Source organism: Ambystoma mexicanum, chromosome 1q, assembly GCF_040938575.1.
Source record: "Ambystoma mexicanum isolate Mex_15411 chromosome 1q, UKY_AmexF1_1, whole genome shotgun sequence".
NCBI lineage: Eukaryota > Metazoa > Chordata > Amphibia > Caudata > Ambystomatidae > Ambystoma > Ambystoma mexicanum.
This window is the reverse complement of record NC_090922.1, coordinates 659625771-659640525: the sequence shown is the minus strand read 5'-3', so window position 1 is coordinate 659640525 and position 14755 is coordinate 659625771. Positions and strand designations below refer to the sequence as shown.

Genomic DNA, 14755 nt, shown 5'->3' with positions numbered 1-14755 from the left:
CATGTAGCATTTTTTTATGTTGCCCTTTTCGCACTGAATGGCTGGTGGCAGTGGTTTCTTTTGAACTACCATGGTGTGCCTTTACCGTGGGCTGTGTTCGCAGCTTCAATAAAGCACCCACGGGAGCCATCTTTGTCAAAATGGCGCCCAGTCTTCTTTTTTTCACCATTTCTTTGTGGAAAGGTCCTTCTTAAGATTTACTCTGCACGCCAAACCAGGTTTTGTCTCTTTGTTCATTTTGCCTTTCACAAGTGAAGCCCGCCTCTGGATCCAGAGTTAATGGGGTAGCTAGGAAGCGAGGGAGTTTCCCGAAACCCCTTGTGCTTAGTCTCCTAGGAGACCCAAATGTACTCTGTGATTGGCTGGCTGACTGTTCGGCAAGGACAGGCACCCTGCTGTGTGACTGACAGCTAGGCTGGAATGAATGGGAGAGAACTGAATAAAACCCAAGTCTTTTGGCTTGGTAGGCAGTCGACCACTGGACAAAGGAACCGAAGAAGAACTTGAAGAGGACGTCTGCTGAAACTCCTGGAACGTTGGTTTGCCAGGTGAAGCCCTGCTGCAGTGCTGAAACGCCAAGTTCGCATCGACAGAGAATCCCCTGCACAAACGACTTCTCCCCTTGAGTTGGTGGAACCAATCAACTCCAAAGTAAGCCACCTGGACATCCATCTCGGAGCTGGTTGAATTTCCACAGAGTTGCTGCTGGAATCCGTATAGGCAGGGAGAGGAACACCATATTGTGTGCGTTGCTTTTAAGCTGGCCTACAGCTTTTGGAAGATCCTCCGGACTCCCAAGAAGCAGGACTGACCAAGCCTAACCCCCCTCAACAGAGTGCGGGACCCCAGAAGCAAGGAAAGTCCATCTCGACATCCAAGAACCACAGTGTTGCTATTTGCGGTAGACGGGAGGAGTTGAAACACTGAATGGCCACTGAAAGTGAAGTTTGCCGGTTGCGAGTTTTGACCGTCCCAGTGCATTGCAGGAGTCCCCTGACATCCTCCCTCTTGTCCCCACGACTGAGGCCCAGGAACAGTGAGACAGGATTGCACAGGAACAGAAGTCATCTGCTGCATCTTTTCTTCAGCTTAAAGGTACTGTAAAATGTTTGAGAGAACGTACCTCTTAATGTAGAGTGCTTGCCACTTCTGCAACTCCCAAGTCTAATCAGCATGTGGCCCTACATTTGATTCTTCTTTTCATCAAAGACTCCTAAGAACTTGTGCAAATACTTTTCCATTTACTTACCAGAAGTGCTTCATCCTATACAAGACTTTTGCCCATTGACTTTGGCTTAGCCTATTGAACTGAATGACTCTTCTAGGAAAATCTAAAAGTACTTGCCTGCTTAAGAATATTTGTGGTCTCTTCTTCTAATAACCTTTGCCTTTTACCAACTTTTAAGAGTATTCTAAATGCCAACAGTAAGTTATGAATGTCCCCAGCACACTAGCCACCTGTGGGTGTTGGTTGTCTGTGGGCCATCCCAAAAGGCTCTTGTCTGATTCTGAAACTCAAAGTGTACAGTATTGAAGTATATTTGTGTGTTACTATTCTATTGCTCTCTTCTGAAGAAGGCTTTATAACTGTCAGGTCACTATCAGGTTTTCTTAATTAATAGAGAAATGTTATTTTAATTTGGGAAGTGTTTATCAATTTATGTGTTTGGCCTTAACTTTACAATTCAGAGTAATGGGAGTTTCCCAAGTCAAGATGGTGACTCTCAGCACAATTTACAACAAGCCTTTTGATTGGATGAAGTGAGTGAAAGGCAGGTAGAGAACATTCTAAACTGCCTTTCATTGTCAGCAGCTCAACTGAGAGGTCCTATGTTTATGAGCTGTGTGGAGAAACTTTAATTTCAAGTTGTCTGGAAGAAATGTCAAGAAAACTTGAAGCAGGAAAGATCTAGGAAGTCTTTTAGAGTCAAGATATCAGAATTGGAAATAAGAGCTAAGTGAACATTTAAGTTTTCTATGGATTAGTTATTGACTAACATTTAATGTTCCTTATAGTTTGGTATATTTATTACTTAAATTATTTAATTGGAAAAGCTGACAACTAACAGCCTAATTCTGGATTCTAGAAAACAAAAGGATTTAGAGAACTTTAAGCTGTGTTTGAAAAGGATTCAGAAGTTGAACTTGCACAATTAATTGAGAGAGAGAGGAACGTAACGTTTTCTTATGAGCGTGTGTTCGGTGGCCGCCGATATATATTTGAGGAGATTTTCTTATTGAGAAAACTCTGATGTGGACTTTAAGCGTCGGTAGTCAATCTTCCTTTAACTGCGCAAATGTTAATGGTTAGGGAAGTTCGTCGCTTGCATAAACGTTACCAGGAGTGCGCACTCGTGCGAGTGAACAGTAATCAAAACATAACCTCTGATTGTTATTCAAAACTGTGAGAATATACATAATTAAACACATACGTGCATCTCCGTGTGAACTTGCCACAAAACTTTTGAGATCTGTGTGTGTTTACATGTATGCGCGTGCGCGTCTTTGTTGCTCATACGAACTCCAGTGCGTGCGTCGTATAAAGCCACTACAGGCTAACGCTACTAACACATGCGCGGTAGTTCGAATTAATACTACGTGTGCGCCGAAAGGAGATTAGTTTGAAAAGGCTGTCTGGAGTGACGAAGCATTGATTGTTCATTCTATTTGGAAAAAACCTTTGGCGTTCAGTGAACAGACAAGGACGACACGGAAAGTGTTCATTACGTCACTATAGATTCTTTGCCATTTATTAAAATGGCAAAAAGTTTCCTAGCGCATGTGCAAGTGACTCTCTCTCTCTAAAAAACTAAACTAATGAGTAAAAGACAAAACCAGTTGGCAAATTAAACTCTGCAAATCTCCTGAAAGATTAGACATTGAGGAAGCAATCTAGAAACTATTCAGCTTCAAGTTAATTTCATTTCAAGGGAGGAAGAAGCAGAAGTTCGTATGCCTGTTTGCTAATAAGTAAATATCCTCATGGCACTCAGTTGAGGATAGCCAGGTTGAGAAAACCAGTTACGCACAGAGCCTGGCAACTTTATTATTTTATCCCATTTTCCCCTTTTCCCTTAGAGGTGAATCCATCTTAGCTGTTTCTTAGTTTCAGTTTAGTGGATAACATTTCTGGGGGATTATGAGGGTTCAGCAGCTTCTGCCGACATCCATCTAGTTCAAGCCTGACAATAACTGACTGATAAATTAATAATTGTGGATGCAAGAAACCTTGAGTGTACGAGTTTATTTGAATACCTGTAACTATGAATCTTTGTATAACTCCACTACAGCTCACATTTTCCACTTGAGATAAGCCTGGCTGCTCAACACGCTACCAAAACTGTTCAAACCGACCGTTGCCTGGGTGTACGAGAGCCCATTTGACCAGAGCGATGAGTGCTACAACGGCGTTCCTCTCTGGTGTGCCCCGCTCGACATCTGCAGGGCTGCTACATAGAGGTCAACGCACACCTTCACGAAATTCTACTGCATCGACAGGGATTCCATAGAGGAGTCCAGGGTCGGCGAAGCAGTGCTGCGTAACCTGTCTTCTTGAAGGTGAACCTGGTGAGGAGGTAAGAGATACTTATGTTGAGCCTTGCCATCTCCTGTGGTTGTGCAGGCGTGCACAGCTATATGTTCATGAGCATGTGAATCCATGCCAGACCCTATGCTGGAGAAGGAACACGTTACTTACCTGTAACTGTTGTTCTCCAGTATGGATTCACATGCCTCCCGCCTACCCCTCTGCAGCTCTTCTCTTGGTCCTACTGCCACTTTGCGTGCTAACAAATCTGAAGATGGCTGCCATAGGAGGGGCTTAGGTAGAGGACAGTCATTGGCTAGGGGCAGTATGACCCAGAGCTCAGTGATTGGTTGTTAGGAAATAAAGTTCAGAAACTAAACTGATTTTTCCAATTACTGAGGATTCCCAGCCTGACCGGGAATATTCATGAGCATGTGAATCCATGCCAGACCCATGCTGGAGAACAACAGTTAGAGGTAAGTAACTTGTTCCAATCTTGCCTAAGAAGGAGAGCGATGAAGACGGAGGCACCAGGGACTTGCCCCATGACAAGGGCGATGGGGATACCGTCAATGGCGGTGACGACGAGGGGACCTAGGACAAGGGCCTAGGCCCTTCCCCTATGCCCCAGAGACCGCCTTGAGATGTTGCACTGGGCATTATCTCGGCCCTCAGTTTGTTGGTGTCTGAGTTACAGAGTAGGATACCGGCGATACCGCTGCCTGCTCCCATCGCCCCGATGCCACCTGGGGAACCACCGACCAAGGAGACACCTGATGCCTCCATGCCACTTCACCCTCTCCACCGCCCCTCTCCCCCCAAGGGAAATGGAATCAGACAATGCGATGACTGGCACGGATGATGAATAAGGCGGTGTGGGGGACCTCCCGTCGCCTCCGCCCCGAGCCTCTCCTTCCGACGAGATGGGATCGTTCCACGCAATGATCTCCCAAACATCAGAGCTTTTCCAGCTCACGCCATAGGAAAAGGAGGGGTTTTTGTATCCACGCCGGAAGGCGAAGAGGAAGACCATCCTCTCCTTTCCTCTACTGGATGTTTGGGACGAAGGACTGGCTCTGAAGAATCCCGCCACAGCGAACAGATAACGGCTGGAGAAGAAGTGCAGGGTGCCTCACTCTGCACCCAAGTGCCTGCAGTCTCAACCGTCGCCAGACTCGGCCGTCAGGAAGAAATCATCGGGCTTGACGCCTTTGGCTTCTTCCATTCCACCCCTCCGGACAGCGAGGAGAAGAAATTGGACTTTATGGGTAGGAAGGTTATCTACTCTGCGGCGACCACAATCAAGGCTGCCAATGCCCTTGCCATCGTAGCAGATACGACCAGGAGCTGTGGTTTAAGCTAGCTCCTCTCCTGCACTTCCTCCCCGACGGCAAGCGGGTTGAGGCCTTGGAACTCCTGCAATAAGTCGATGTGTCGTCAGCTCATGCCATCACGGTGGCCATGGACATTGCTCTTTGACCCAGGAAGCCAACAGGGGCCGCTCCAAGGCCGTTGGGGCAGTCTCCATCATCTGGGACCGCTGGCCGATACCAGTCGAGCTCCATACAGAATTGAACCGACCAGGATGTTGGGCCCCCACCCTTACACCCTGATGTGAGGCTGGCTGGCGAACTTCGTCAGCGTATGGAAGACCATCTCCACCGACCGTTGGGTGCTGGACGCTATCGCCCCTCGACACACACTAGAGTTCTAACGAAAATGTCTTCGAAGGCCTCCTGTGCTCGGCAGGAAAATCACATCCCTCAGCTGCTGCTGAAGGTGCAGCCATGTTAAGGAAAGGGGCGATAGAGGGGGTTCCGAAGCGACTTCTCTTACGAAAGAAGACCGGGGGGCTGGAGGCCCATTCTCGACCTGCGATGATTCAAGTACATAAAGTCCCAGCATTTCAGGATGGTCATGCTGCAGCACATGCTTGGCCAGCTGGAGGTGGGAGTCTTTCTAACGTCGTTGGATCTAGAGGACGCATACTTCCACATACACAAAGGACACCGCAAATTTATGCGCTTTGTCGTTCAAGGGAAGCATTACCAGTTCAAGGCTCTTCCTTTCAGACTGAAGTCAGTGCCCAGGGTCTTTAGAAAGTGCCTGGCTTCGGTGGCAGCCCATCTACGACTGCAAGGGATCCATGTGTACCCTTACTTGGACAACTGGCTCATCCGGGCCAGTTCAAGGGACATCGCCCTTGACCACATTTCGAAGACCGTCTGCCTGCTGACGGATCTAGGATTCTTGGTGAATTATGCAAAGTCCTGCTTGACTCCATCACAGGACGCGCTGTTCCTGGGATCCAGGTTTGACACATGTCCTGCCTGCCATCACTGTCTGAGGAGAGGATAAAGGCCATTTTAGGCAACGTGCAACGGCTGTTAGCACTGAGGGTTGCCACGGTAAGGACTATCAAGTCTCTACTTGACATGATGTTGTGTATACACCTGATTCGGCTCTGCATGTTACGGAAACGCCCTCTGCAGGAGGTCCTCGACACCCGTTGGGTCCATGTGTCTAGAGGCTTCCAGGACAGGCTCACACTTGACAAGGAGTTCCGTTGAGCAGGTGGTGGGGCGTGCACTCCAATATCACCAGAGGCATGGATTTACAGAGTTTTCAGTATCAGGAGATGGTCACGACGGACACTTTACTGGAAGGATGGGGATCCCACACCGGCTGTCTTCACGCCAGAGGCCTGTGGCTACCAGAGGAGGAGACGCTACACATCAACATTCTGGAACTACAGGCAGTGTTTTATTCCCTCAAGGTGTTTCTGCCGTCCCTAAAGGTTAAGGTGGTGAGGGTCTTCAAGGACAATACCACCACAATGTTTTACATCCAGAAGCGGTGGGGCACCAGATCCCCAGCGTTCTCCAAGGAGGCGCAGGACTTATGCTACTGACCTGTCGCCCAGGGGGTTGTTCCTCATTCTGTTTCACCTGGCGGGAATAAAGAGCACTGTCGCCGACTCTCTCAGCAGGGAGCTACGCTCTTGTCATAAGTGGTAATTCCAGCAGGACCAAGTGGACAACCTTTTCCTCAGATGGGGCAGTCCCCAGATCGATCTGTTTGCGACGGCAACGAACACCAATTGCCAGAGGTTCGCCAGCAGATTCCCCAAACCGGGGAGCATGGGGGACGCATTCTCATTACCTTGGGAAGGCCTGTTTCTTTATGCATTCCCTCTTTTACCGTTACTTCTTACAGTCATCTATCAGTTCAGACGGTACCGGTGCATGATGATCCTCGTCACACCACCGTGGCCAAGGCAGATCTGGTACCTGGACCTGCTCAGCATGTCTGCGTCCCCTCCAGTCACGCTGCCAGTGGTCGCAGATCTTCTCGCCAGGGAAGGAGTGGCAATTCTGCACCACGACCCAGGGTCGCTGAACCTGAAGGCCTGGCTCCTGCAGCATTAGAGTTCGGGGCTACGATCCCGGTGGACTGCAATGAGGTACTCGCTAATGCCAGGGCGTCGTCTACTTTGAAGTGCTACAGACACAAATGGATGCCCTTTTCAACGTGCTGCCGGTCGCAGAAGATCAACCCTCTGAGGGTCACGGCGCATCAAGTACTTCTGTATTTACTGTAATTGGCTAATTCGGGACTGTCTCTCGCCTCCATCAAGGTACATCTAGCAGCTATCTCCTGCTACACCAGATCTCCAGGACGGTCTCCACTGTGGTTGCACCGTCTAATTAAGGACTTCATCAAGGGACTGTTTCACTCATTCCCGCCGGTGAAGGCTCTGGTCCCGGCATGGGAAGTTAATGTGGTGCAGACTACGCTCATGGGGGCTCCATTTGAACCTACGCATTCAGCTAAGTTTCTGTTGTGGAAGAGAGCGTTCCTCGTGGCCATCACCTCTGCAAGGCGAGTAGGTGAGATCCAGGCCCTGTCATGCAAGCGGCCTTACTTGACTTTTCACGAGACGAGGGTGGTGCTTTGGACGCATCCATCCTTCATGCCCAAGGTTCTGTCAGAATTGAATCTCAACAAGCCCTTGGCATTACCTGTGTTTTTTGCAACGCCTTTGTCACCGGCTGAAAGGACTTTGCACTCGCTGGATGTGGCTAGAGTGCTGAAGTTTTATGTGGCCCTGCACAAAGAGTTTCCGAAAAACTTCTCAGCTTTTTGTAAACTTGGTTCCTGTGAACCATTGGGAGGCCCTGTGCAAGGCTTCCATTTCCAGGTGGCTCTCCGGCTGTATCACTCCATGTCACCGGTTGGCAAACCGACCGCTACTTGCCATCCGAGAGCCCATTCTACCTGAACGATCGCTTTTACAACGGCGTTCCCGTCTGGTGTGCCCCTGCTGGACATTTGCAGGGCTGCTACATGGAGGTCGATGCACACCTTCACAAAATTCTACTGCGTCGACACTGATTCCAGGGAGGAGTACAGAGTTGGCCAAGCAGTGCTGCGCAACCTGTTCGCTTGAAGGTGAGCCTGGTGAGGAAGTAAGAAATTGCTTCTGTTGAGCCTTGCCACCTCCCGTGATTGTGTATGTATGTACTGCTAGTTATTTTTTATTCATGAGCATGTGAATCCATGCCAGACCCCATTCTGGAGAAGGAATAAGTTACTTACCTGTAACTGTTGTTCTCCAGCACGGGTCTGGCATGGATTCACATTCAAACCCTCGTGCCTGCCCCTCTGCGGCTCCTCTCTTGGTGCTACTTCCACTTTCCGTGCTACCAAATCTGAAGATGGCTGCCAGAGGAGGGGCTTAGGTAGAGGGCAGTCATTGGCTGTAGGCATTATGACCCAGAGCTCAGTGATTGGTTTATAGGAGAAAGTTTAGAAACGAAATTGAAACTGTTTTTTCTTTTACTGAGGATTCCCAGCCTGACAACTGGGAATATTCAGGAGCATGTGAATCCATGCCAGACCCATGCTGGACAACTACAGTTACAGGTAAGTAACTTGTTCCATCCTTTCTACCCTTGGGAACTGTAGTCCTCACAAGTTCAGCCAGAGGAAGTTAAACAGGGATCCCCTAGGGCAACCCAACTACAAAAGGCACTTATTGCCAAAGTTTTGTCAAAGAGGATAACTTTTAAAAGACACTAGTGACATTTTTAAAAATGACACCCGTAAAAGAATAAACGTTTCTATGAGTATGGAAAAAGGTTCTGGGGTTGACACAGGTCAGCAAGATTTGTCATTACTTTGAACATGTAACCTAACATTACCTAACCGCAGAAAAATAAAAATACTCACGAGTGCAGCAGGATGTCTCATCAGGTGGAGACATTTGACTGCCCTGTTTAGGTTGCTTTATGCTTTGCTGTTAGCCATTTGTAAATCTTGAATACTTGTGTCTTCTGGCTTGCACTATAGATTGGTGTTGTAGTGAATTTAGCAGTGTAAGATATTAACGTACATCTTTTTCACTCTACTGCTTGATTCTCTTTTAAGGAAAATGTAACCGATTACACAGCTCCTTCCAATCCTCTTCCGGGAAAAAGGACTGCTACAGGCACTACAAAAATTGAAGAGACGCTGGTGAGCAATGTAAGTACCCCCCAGGAAAATGTCTAAAATTTCTCTGGTGCACACACACTATGCAAATGAGTTGTCAGGGAGTTTTTATATATTCTTTATTGCTTTGTTGTAGTGTTCTACATTGCAGTTCTAATTTCTTCAAAGCTTTAAGGAGGTGTGGGGGGGGGGGAGTAGTGTACGTCATTGGTCTTTCAGTTATTTAGCCCAAAATTCAGCTGGCACATTTGCAGAGATGCAAAGCCAATAAATGTGCAACATTGCCTTTAAACTATTGTACTGAAATATTCTCCCCAGTGTGTTAAAGTATAGATTTGTGTAAATACTGCCAAGGGGAGTTATTGATTCTAGTTTTCATGATCTTTTAGATTAATATGGGCGAGTTGGGTTGATGGTTTCTACATGCCTTTTGGTCTGACATTTTTGTGTGGCCTAGTGCACCTACAGCCTGTTTTTATTTCTGCATTCATTTGAGTTGTTCATAGGCTGATTCTGGTGTTGCAGCCTCCGGGATACGGATGCTGTCGGTTAACAGTTATACCCTCTGCATTGTTTATTAACATTGACCATTAAAGACCTATACTAGCAGGGTGCTTTCACCAGAAACACTTCTCATATTATCACTTTTCCCCATGTTCTGTTGTCTCTCAAATTTATGCTTTTCCCTCCCACTGCTTGGGTATCCCAATTGTAGGCATTTCACCATGTACTGTTGACTGTCTTAAATGTAGGCATTTCAGCTAATCACAACAATAGTACTAGAAGCACAGTTGTATTAATGTACCAAAGCCACCACCACCGCAATCGTATTCCTGACCCATCTAGACTAATATTTAAGCACAGCCCGTGCCCCTGTGGTGATTAGTTTCAGCATTGCCTGTTGCTGCTAACCATTTTTATTACAGCCAGAATACCTGATTGCGTGTCCTAACATCAAAGGCCAGCAATGGTGGCAAGGTACATATAACGCACCGCTCCACTGGCCGCAGGTATGGCCAGCCGCACACACCAGTATACAGCAAGGACTAAGGGTAATGTGGTTGTGCTGTTCACATACAAGCTCTGCCTACTCAGACATGACTACGCCTCAACACCTCTGATGGCAGAATGCAGCACAGTCCGATGATAATTTTGGGCACACTGAACACAGCGTTTCTCTACAACCAACACCACTCTACTCTTATTGGCACCCATTCATATGACTGACTATAGGTTGCTCCTTTAGCGGAGCCTGGACAGCCCTTCTAAGCCTTCTCCAGCATGGGGTCTGGCATGGATTCACATGCTCATGAATATTCCCCATTGTCAGGCTGGGAATCCTCGGTAAAGAAAAAATCAGTATCGGGTTGTTTCTGATCTGTCTTTCTTAGTAGTAACCAATCACTGATCTCTGGGTCATACTGCCCCCAGCCAATGACTGCCCTCTCCCTAAGCCCCGCCTCTGGCAGCCATCCTCAGATTTTTACCGCACGCACAAGTGTTGGGAGTCTTCGTGCTTTAGCTGTCGAGTTTCTGCTGCGTTTTCGCACTTTTTCTGTCGGTATTGTCATTTTTTCGGTTTAATCGAGCCTCAAGCTCCACCAATTATACTTCCGATAACGGGGACCCGTTTCGGAATTCTTCTACGCCCCTCATGGGTGACGTTTTCGTCGAGTTTACACTTCTTGGAGGATTGCGGAAGATCTGCGGCCTACCTCAACGGACATGGCCCAGGACAATGGAAGCTCGACGCCCGGATCAAGCTGTTCAGGTGCTGCCCTGGATGCGGATTGCAGAACGTTTTCAAGGAGGACGAGCACTCGCGTTGTCTCTACTGTCTTCATGAGGACAAGACGCACGTGGAGAAGGACTGTGTGTTCTGCAAGAACTTTTCGGAACGGACCAAACAAGATCGTCGTTCCCGCCTCGCCACCTGGCTGGAGAAGGGCACAGCAGTTGAGAAGTCGAAGAAAAAGTCTGAGAGGGCTTCTAAGTCTTGTGAGGGCGCCCCGGCGACGGGGGCCCAACAGAAGGCCAAGCACTGCAAATCCGCGGGCACCGGGAGCGCCGAAAGGTCGGGCTCTTCGGCTGCCAGGCAGGGCGCTACTTCCCCGGCACGTTCGACCACGAGCCAGCGCTCTGGTTCGGGGAAGAGTAAGTCTGAGAACCCGGGTAAGCCGCTGGAATGGACCCAGTCGATCTCTAAGGGGGAGCGAGGCGCTGGTCCCCCCCCCCCCCCCCGAAGGTCCAGGACGCACCTAAGGTGGTGAGGGCTTTGATCCATCCGGCAAAGGCCTCTGTCGAAGTGGTCGTTGCGACCCTGGCGAAGCCGGCTGAGACTACGCCAGTGGACACGGCCTCTGGGCCCAGTGTATCCCTGCCACCGCGAAGGGAGTCTTCTTTCCAGCCCATAGTTAAGACCCCCGTGAAGCCCTCGGCGGAAAAAGAGGGGGGGGGGAGGCGGTGGCCATTACAGACTCGGAATCAGCCTCTGAGGAGGAGCTGGTGGAAACTGAGAAGGGCCTCAACGAGAGGTTCGAGAAGGTTCGATCCCAGGGGACGGTCCCCGCTGACGTGATCGAAGATAGCGACGATGGCGACTTAGAGGGCCCAGTGGAACGGCCATCCCGTCCGTCGCAGCCATTACCTGAGCCCCAGGATAGCTCGGCGGCCATTTTCTTGGCGATCCAATCCTTATTTACCCAGATAAGGACGAGATTACCACGGACCCTGACGGAGGATCCAGAACCGGGCCCATCGGGAAGCCCGCCGAACAAGCGTAGGAGAGTCCACCCCGCTCCGCCCTTTGTACCTGCGAGACCTGTGGACCCCTTGTCCTCGCCGGACCCTAGAGAGGATACGGCGACGGACACAGCGACGATGACGGTGGCGACGGACACAGCGAACATCCCGTCATCACCCCCAAACCCCTTCCCCTCCACCCGCGGGCTTCACCAGCCGACGAAATTGGCTCTTTCCACGCCATGATAACCAGGGCATCCGAGCTCTTACAGCTCTGCCCTGAAGAACAAAAAAAGGAAGGGTTTCTGACGAGTCATCTCATCGGCGGCGACTACGATTAAGGCGGCCAATGCCTTACCGATCATGGCCCGCTACGACAGGGAGCTCTGGTTCAAGATAGCTCTCCGGCTAGACTTCCTACCTGATGACAAGAGGGCGGAGGCCCTAGAAATTCTGCAGGAAGGCGAGGTGGTGTCGGATCACGCCATAACGGTGGCAACGGACATTGCCGATACCGGATTTCGCCAACTGGGCAACGGAGTTTGCCTCAGACGACGAGGATGGCTCAAGGCGACAGACTTTCGCCAGGATGTCCAGACCGGAGTGTTGGGCATGCCGTTCGACGGCAACAACCTCTTTGGTAAGGCGGTGGACGAGTCTCTACAGGCCATCAAGACCGACTCTGAGACGGCCCGGGCCCTAGGGGTGCTTCAAAAGCGACAGCCCTTTCAGAGCTCCGGAGGTAGACAGGGTGCCTCCAAAGGTTCCAGCGGTGGCTCTTCCACTTACCGCCAGGCGGCCCGCTCCTCTTCCCAGGAGGCCAACAGAGGTCGCGGCAAGCAAGAGGGATCCCGCCGTCATCGCCAAGGAGGCCAAGGCGGCAAGGCCGCCTCCATGCAAGACTGACCCGGCCGTGTTGTCCGGCCCCCACCGAAGCACCCCGGTGGGAGGCCGGCTGACTAAGTTCGTCAGCGTATGGGAGTCCATCTCCATCGACCGTTGGGTGTTGGACATCCTGGCCAACGGGCACTCGCTGGAATTCCAAAAGAAGTGCCCTCGCATTCCTCCCGTGGCCAGGAAGGAAAATCACGTCCCTCAACTGCTGTTGGAGGTAAAGGCGATGCTCAAGAGTGCCATCGAGCTCGTCCCCAGAAGGCTCCGGGGCTCCGGAGTGTACTCAAGGTACTTCCTCGTCAGGAAGAAGACAGGCGGTTGGCGCCCCATCCTGGACCTGCGTCGCTTAAACAAGTACATCAAGGCGCAGAAATTCAGGATGGTCACCCTCCAGCACGTGCTGGGATAGCTGGAGGAAGGAGACTTCCTGTTGTCTTTGGACCTGGAGGATGCTTACTTCCACATCCCTATTCTAAAAAGGCACAGGAAGTTACTCAGGTTCGTGGTTCAGGACCGCCACTACCAATTCAGAGCCCTACCGTTCGGATTTTAGTCGGCACCCAGGGTTTTCACCAAGTGCCTGGCACCAGTGGCGGCGCGGCTGCGCCTGCAGGGGATCCACGTTTACCCCTACCTGGACGACTGGCTAATCCGGGCAAGGACAAGGCAACTCGCTGTCGAACACACAGCGAGGACCGTCTGGTTGCTCACGGAGCTGGGGTTTGCCATCAACTACCCCAATCCCACCTGGTTCCATTGCAGATAGCACTGTGTCTGGGAGCGAAGCTCGATACAGTGGGGGAACTGGCCTCCCCTTCAGAGGAGAGGACCAAGATCATCCTGGGCAAGGTGCGGCGCTTGCTAGCCACAGACGTGGCCAGGATGAGGTCCATCAGGTCCCTCCTCAGGATGATGTCCTCATGCATCTATCTTGTACCCCTTTGCAGACTTCGGATGCGTCCGCTACAGGAGTTCCTCGACGCCCGCTGGCTTCAGGCGAGGGGCTGTTTCGAAGACAGGATCCCTCTCGACGAGGAGTTCCGTCGGGCGATCTTATGGTGGGGCATCCATGCTCACCTCACGACAGGCACGGAATTTAAAATCCCGGCGTTTCAGGAGACGGTGACGACGGACGCCTCTCTGGAGGGTTGCGGGGGCCCACACCGGAGACTTCTACACAAGAGGCCTTTGGCTCCCGGAGGAGAGGTCTCTCCACATCAACATTCTGGAGCTCCGAGCAGTGTTCTGGGCTCTCAAGTCGTTCCTTCTGTCCCTCAAGGGCAAAGTGGTGAGGATCTTCACCGACAACACCGCCACGATGTTCTATATACGGAAGCAAGGAGGCACCAGATCCTCAGCCCTATCCAAGGAGGCCCAGGATCTGTGGCACTGGGCCGTCGCCCAGGGGGAAGTTTCTGGTTTCCTTCCACCTGGCAGGAATAAAAAACACCATCGCCGACTCACTCAGCGGGGAGCTACGCTCGTGCCACGAGTGGGAACTGCGCCAGGATCAAGTGGATCGACTCTTCCAACGATGGCGCAAACCCCAGATCGACCTGTTCGCGACGGCGACAAACTCCAAGTGCCAGAGGTTCGCCAGCAGGTTCCCACAGCCGAGGAGCATGGGCGATGCTTTCTCCTTCCCTTGGGACGGCCTGTTTCTATACGCGTTCCCTCCATTGCCGTTACTGCTCCGCCTCTTCAACCAGCTCAAGAAGTCCAGGTGCAGGATGATCCTCGTCGCACCGGCGTGGCCGAGGCAGATCTGGTTCCCGGACCTTCTGGACTTGTCAACGTCCCCACCAGTCAAGCTGCCGGCGGACGCGGATCTTCTCTCCAGAGAAGGAGGCGCCATTCTCCATCACGACCCACAGTCGCTGAACTTGCAGGCCTGGCTCCTGCAGCACTCGAGTTTGGAGGGTACGATATCTCGGCTGATTGCAGAAAGGTTCTTGCAAAGGCCAGGGCGTCCTCAACTCTCAAGTGTTACGGTCATAAGTGGAAGAGGTTCTCTGTCTGGTGCCGTGCACAGAAGATTAACCCTCTGCGGATTACGGCCCCTCAAGTGCTGCCGTACCTACTGTCGCTGGCCAAAGCTGG

General features: G+C 50.9%; 1 protein-coding gene across 7 annotated transcripts in view; it reads left to right on the top strand.

The window, feature by feature from the left end:
* PRRC2C (proline rich coiled-coil 2C) overlaps window positions 1-14755 on the top strand; it is a 1565218-nt gene that overhangs the window by 931989 nt on the left and 618474 nt on the right. For all 7 annotated transcript variants that reach the window (XM_069641251.1, XM_069641250.1, XM_069641252.1 and 4 more), the window contains exon 22: window positions 8957-9052. In XM_069641251.1, the coding sequence (XP_069497352.1) occupies window positions 8957-9052 (96 nt within the window). The remainder of the gene's footprint in view (window positions 1-8956; window positions 9053-14755) is intronic.